At 39.8% G+C, this 6,108-nt stretch overlaps 1 protein-coding gene across 1 annotated transcript in view; it reads left to right on the top strand.

Annotated features, from left to right (window-relative positions):
* LOC104282366 (sodium leak channel non-selective protein-like) overlaps positions 1-6,108 on the top strand; it is a gene marked incomplete at its 3' end in the record, with an annotated part of 141,683 nt that overhangs the window by 116,515 nt on the left and 19,060 nt on the right. The window contains exon 10 of the mRNA XM_009880458.1: positions 1,322-1,453. Within this exon, the coding sequence (XP_009878760.1) occupies positions 1,322-1,453 (132 nt within the window). The remainder of the gene's footprint in view (positions 1-1,321; positions 1,454-6,108) is intronic.

Genomic DNA, 6,108 nt, shown 5'->3' with positions numbered 1-6,108 from the left:
GTAAAGGTGGTAAAACACTGGAACAAGTTTCACAGGCAGGTTGTGGAGTCTTCATCTGTTGAGATATTCAAACTGACTGGACCCAGTCCTGGAATACCTGCTGTAGCTGACTCAGGTTGGGCGGACGGGGTAGACTAGATAATCTCAAGAGTTCCCTTCCAACCTAAGTAATTATGAGTTTGTCAGTATAAACCAGTGCAGGCACACAAAGTCCTTAGGAAGAAATTGAGAAGAGGCAGAGTTCTATATCTTTTTATTTTTCCTGAAATTTTGTCAGGCACTTCTACATATAAACTCAGGAGCAAATAAAAATGGCCTTTTTCGATCTGAACACAACTTAAATAACTTAAATTTACACCCAAACACAACGAACCATAATGGTCCGTAACTTACTTATATTGTATTTGCAAATAAGCATTAAAGACATAAATTGTATTACTTGTGAAAGATTTTAAAAGGTACAGATATTAGTGACCATCCATTCAAAGACGGTTTAATGTAAGATTAAAGTTCTGCCTGCTTGACTCTAGCTTCTACTGGAACAGCTGCGGCTGGCCCAGTGAGGGTAGTGGTTAAGTTTTCAGGGTAAATCGTTAGTCCCCGCTCTTTGTGGTGTGGCCCTAGAAGTTAGTTCTTTGAACTTCTGGCATACCTCTTATCACCACTGTTTTGGCAACTCGTGGATGTAAACTCCTGGCCAGTGCTTCATGACTCCGTTTCTCTTTTCTCTTGTGGGATTGCAGCAGCAGTGACACAAAGTATTAAGTGCACAGATAGGTGAACTATCTGTGAAGTACTTCACACTCCACTGGCCCAGATGTGCATATCTACTACATGTAGATATGTTTTATACTTTTAGGCAATAGTTTGACATCAGATGAATCGTATTTTACTTGTCTTTCTTGTGCAAAAGCTATGCACAAGATAGAATTGATGTTACTTGTTCCTGAACAGTTAGTCATTAAGATCTGTATGAATAAATCATAATGAAGGAGTATTAACAAAGAGCAACTGAGTAGTTAGAAGTACAGTTTATGCTTTAAAGACATACTAAAGCAATGGATGTCATATTAAATTATAAACCTTCAGTAAGTAGTCAATTGGCAAATAAAAAGCTGAAAGGCAAGAAAGAACCAAGCTTTCACATACAAACCAGTTGAAGCAATAGAATACATTTTAAAGAGTAATAAATTACAATCATGTAAAGAACCTTTATAAAACCATACTATTATAGCTGATTATGTTTTGACAGTGTAATAAAACTTTGTAAGGCATGTGGTTTGACTCATTTTGATGATAAAATTTTGTTTTTCTTTTGCAGAAAATGATGAGGTCATCCGTGTTTCATATGTTCATACTAAGCATGGTGGCTGTAGATGTGATTGTTGCTGCTAGTAACTACTACAAAGGAGAAAATTTCAAGAGACAATATGATGAATTTTACCTAGCTGAGGTGAGTATGCTGAAATGACTGTCTGGATATTTTTCAAGATAAGCTAAAGTAGAAAATGGGAATGTCAAGCACATTTTAGTGTGTAATTTTTTTATTCCCTTAAGCATTCCAGGAATTCTTTGCTAACTTGTTCAAGTTCCCCTGTCTGACAATGGCTGACAGCCCTATCTTACAACCTTTTGAAAGGTAATTTCCTCAAACAAAATGTCAGTGGTAATGAGCTGAGGCTTAAGTATAACATCTGCAGGCAATGCATGGCTGTTGCATTGCTATCTTTCTCCAGCAGGAGTGTAACATCCAGAAGAATTTAACTTTAAAAATATGACAAAACACTGTCTTTGAAGAATGTAGTACTTCTTCCTAAATCATCTTTATTCGGCATAAACTTAGCTGCCAGAAGGTCCTTAAACGTAACCAAAAGAGTATTGCAAATAGCCTGGCTTCAGTAATCTCAAGAGAACACTGCAAAAGCACCATTTATTCAGTCATGAATTTGGTGAAGGAGGAGGCAGTGCTCCTGAACCAGTGAAGTGGAGGTAAAAAGTTTCTTTATAAGTGACATTCTGGCAGGAAGCCTGCTTGAGTCATTAGCTGGTCAAACATTTTACTTTAGAGCATGCACTAGAGATCCTAGAAACTTGTCTACATGTCTTTTTAGTACTATTTAATTCAATCATAAAAAAAACCAAAAAGACTTGAAGCCTCTGGTACTAATGTACAGGCATAGCTTCAAATATTTTTTGTTTAGCTTGTTTTTCCTTGTATTAGCTTGTTTTTCCTGAGTCAAGAGTGAAATCAGTATTGTAGCGTTCTTTATTAAAAATAGGTATTTCCACGGGCAATGTGAATTGTCACTTTATCTGAGTATAAAGACACCAGTGCTGAAATTCACCGAGATCAGTTCTCTGAAAGCATTGATCACGGTTGGCCTGGATTGTGCACATGTCTAACCTCATGGTTACTGCAGTTTCCCTGGCTTTGATAATTACGCAGTCCTTCTTTGGAGCCAGAGGAGACATTCTTAGGCTAGAGTGCATGAGAGCACTATATGCCTTGTGATTCCCCTGCCGTTGGTATTGCCTTGTTGGCAACCCATATACCAATGGCAGAGGAATCATGAGTCAAAAAGTTTGATGCTTTGCACTCTTGTGGTTTTAAATGTCTAAATACATTGGAGAGTCAGACTCAAGTGCCCAACTTTAAACCCTTTAGTCCATGACATTATGATGCTTTATGAGTGTCCCTTTTTTCAGGGAGGTTGAGTTGATGCCCGTTTTTTAATTTATCTCAGTTTTAGAATTTGTATCTGATCTCTTAAAATCTTATGAAGCTGAGGCTTCACCAGTTCTGGGGCAAAAATGAAGGCAAAAAAAAATTAAAGGTAGCACCAGAATCCAAACCCTCAAAAAAGTGAAGATTGTAGAGATGTCAGTTCTGCATCATGCTGTCTTGTCTCTCATGCTGCTGGAGATAGCTGTAGTTGGTATGAACACTGAGTAAATGTTGGCCAAGCCAACAATTACAAGAGTAATTGCGAAATGTGTTAACTTCATTTTATCTCAAGTTCTAAGCATATTTGAAAAACAACATGAAAGAGGATGATCCTGGGAATAAGACGTTGGAATACAACCAACAAATGCTGGATTCTCTTATGACACCCCCACAGATTTGAGGATAGACGTGAGGACAGGGAAGCCTGTTTTAATCTTGGTCGCGGTTTAGCAGCAGGCAGCTCAGCCCCACACAGCCATTCACTCACTCTCCCCAATGGAATGGGGGAGAGAATCGGCAGGGTAAAAGTGAGACAACTCATTGGTTGAGATAAAGACAGTTTACTAAGGAAAGCAAAAGCCGCATGCGCAAGCAAAGCAACATGAGGAATTCATTCACTGCTTCCCATGGGCAGGCAGGTGTTCAGCCATCTCCAGGAAAGCAGTGTCACGTGGGAAGATGAACACCATCACTCCAAACATCCCCCCTTCCTTCTTCTTCCCCACAGCTTTTACTGCTGAGCACAACATTGTATGGTGTGGAATATCCCTTTGGTCAGTAGGGGTCAGCAGTCCCAGCTGTGTCCCCTCCCAACTCCTTGTGCACCCCCAGCCCACTCGCTGGTGGGGCGGTGTGAGGAGCAGAAAAGGCCTTGATGCTGTGGAAGCACTGCTCAGCAACAGCTAAAACATCCCTGTGTAGTCAACATTGTTTTCATCACAAATCCAAACCAGAACCATACAAACTATGATGAAGAAAATTAACTCTATCCCAGCCAAAACCAGTACAAGATCCTAGGCCGGAAACAAATAATTAAGTCAGCATTAAAGCCTGAAACCATGAACTTTTCATGGTAGGCATTTTTGCTTTATGCCCAGGATACAGCAAGTGGATTCTTAACAAAATAACATTAATTCTATTTATATTCAAAGTAGGAAACGCTGCATGTGCTATTTCTATTTTGGCACTGAATATATAGTATAATTATGCTTTTATTAATCAGTGCTAGAAACACTCTCTTCAATGTCTATTTCAAGTGTAGGGTTTGGGGTTTTGTTTCCAACAGAAGTACTTGCCAGGGTTTAATAATTCATGATGAGTATGCCATGTAGACTAGTGTATTACAATTCTGTCCTATAAGCAACGTCCAGTTTTATTTAAAGATATATTTTGCTGTTTCTGCATAGCTTAAATTATTGATTTGTTAGTGGGGAGGTTTTCAGAAAACTCATTCATTTACGTTCTGCATGTTTAACTTTCTAAGTATATAAGGTAAATTAGTCTGGAATAGAGAAAGACATCTTGTTTATTTGTAAGACATACTATTTTGATATCCATTTGTTGGTTTTCTTCTTTTTTTTTTTTACCTGTGATGCTTTTACTAGAGACACAATAAAAATCAAAGAAGAACCCCCTAGTATCTTATAGAAGGAGGTGTAAAATACAGCATCAGAAGAGCAGAAGAGTAAAAAAAGTCCTGGGAGAGAGGAGAAATTGATAATCTGGTGTCATTTCCTACTCGGTTATTGTGAAACTTGCTGTTTGCAGCAGACGGCATACAAAGAAATTGTTTTTAAGAGCCTTGAAGAGTCTGAATACTCAAACAATGAGGATTATTCCACAGTGGCTGTTTTGTTTCCTTGGTGAGGGAGACTGGTTGGAGCAGGATGAACTGCTGTTGCTCTGTATTTTCCATCAGACTAGGCTGCAGAAAGCTTTCCTTTCAGAGGGAGCTTACCTGATCAACCAACAGCAGTGGGGATTCCCTTTGCTAAAGGAAATGGCCAGACAGGTTACAGCAAACGTATCTGGCTTTCTGATACATTTTCGAGAAGTCATCTTGGAAGCTGCTGGCTTTAGGGGCAGACATGTCTAATTAAATAGCTCACTTGGTCCATTCTATGGACCACACAATGTAGTGGCCTAGAACTGTAGAAATACATCCACTTAAATTCAGTAGACAAGTTGAAATGAAGTGATTGAGACACCCAGTACCAAGAAAAAAAAAAACTGTTTTCCTTGCTGGAAAGAGAAGACAGACTGAAGAGACAAAGGAGGCAAAGGTTAGACAAGAAGATAAAATACAGAAATGAATTCTAAACCCAGATCCCATTGGTTGCATAATTTTGTATACCCAGTAGTAAATAAGAGGTTCTGACAGGCACTTCAACTTGTATACATCAGCTCTGCAGATTAAGCAAAACCAGACTTTTAAAAGGATGACTCAAAACCCCAATGCGGTGTCTCAGAACCTGGAAACAGTAGAGCTTCGATTCGTTTTGGTAATTGTTATTAAGGATGTTGACTTTACCTGCTCAATACCTAGACAGAATAGTGATGCATATTTTTTTCTATATGCAACTGCCACATTATCTTCCATTAAAAGAAGTTACAGACTGGAAGTCTTACTGGAGACGTGTGAGATTCCTGCAAGTGCTGCTTGAAAGGGTCTGAACACCAGAATTCAAAGCCAGGTGCTCCTACACGCTGCCGCCGAGGTTCCTTTTGCAGTCTGGTCCCTTGCACTGCTGCCTTTGTGTAGCCTTTGCCCTGTCCCGGCTGAAGGAAAGATTCAGTGCTGTGTCAAATCTGGTAGCAAGGGAGGTGCTGGAGGTCTGCGCCCTTAATCCCACTGATCCTGCTCGGAAGAATTCTTGTCTTTCCTGACAGCTTGATAACCTGTCAAGTAAGCCACCGTTACAAAGAAAAACTAACTTGGGTCTGTCACTGTTGGATGTGGGCTGATACTGCAGAGGCTCTGCCCTGCAAAAAAAAATGTCAGGGGGCTCCTGGCAAAAGTTAACGTTGCTGAATGTGGCATTAACACCATCAAGCTTCCAAGTGACTGAATGGGAGGTGGCCCTCAGAGAAGCAGCCCGTTCCTGGTAGATCCTCTTTGGCCTCCCCAAAGCAAAACTGGCAGCCTGGTGGAGGGTGGCTGCTCATGCGTTAACCCTGATTTTTCTCTGTGGGTCTGCTCTGGCTTCTTACGTGAATTTGCCTTTCGCCTGTCTGTACAGCAATGAAAGGAGTTATTTCAGTTTTTAAAAAGTCTATAAAATTGTATTACATTTCACACCTAACAAAAAGTTCTACTCAGATATTCTGAATCTTCTCCTGTAATTAATTGCAAGGAAGGAAAAAAATACAAGCTCTGTCAGCAG

Source organism: Charadrius vociferus, unplaced genomic scaffold (assembly GCF_000708025.1).
Source record: "Charadrius vociferus isolate BGI_N301 unplaced genomic scaffold, ASM70802v2 scaffold180, whole genome shotgun sequence".
In the NCBI taxonomy this organism is placed as follows: domain Eukaryota; kingdom Metazoa; phylum Chordata; class Aves; order Charadriiformes; family Charadriidae; genus Charadrius; species Charadrius vociferus.
Note: the sequence above shows the minus strand (reverse complement) of the source record. Positions and strands in the feature narration are given on the sequence as shown.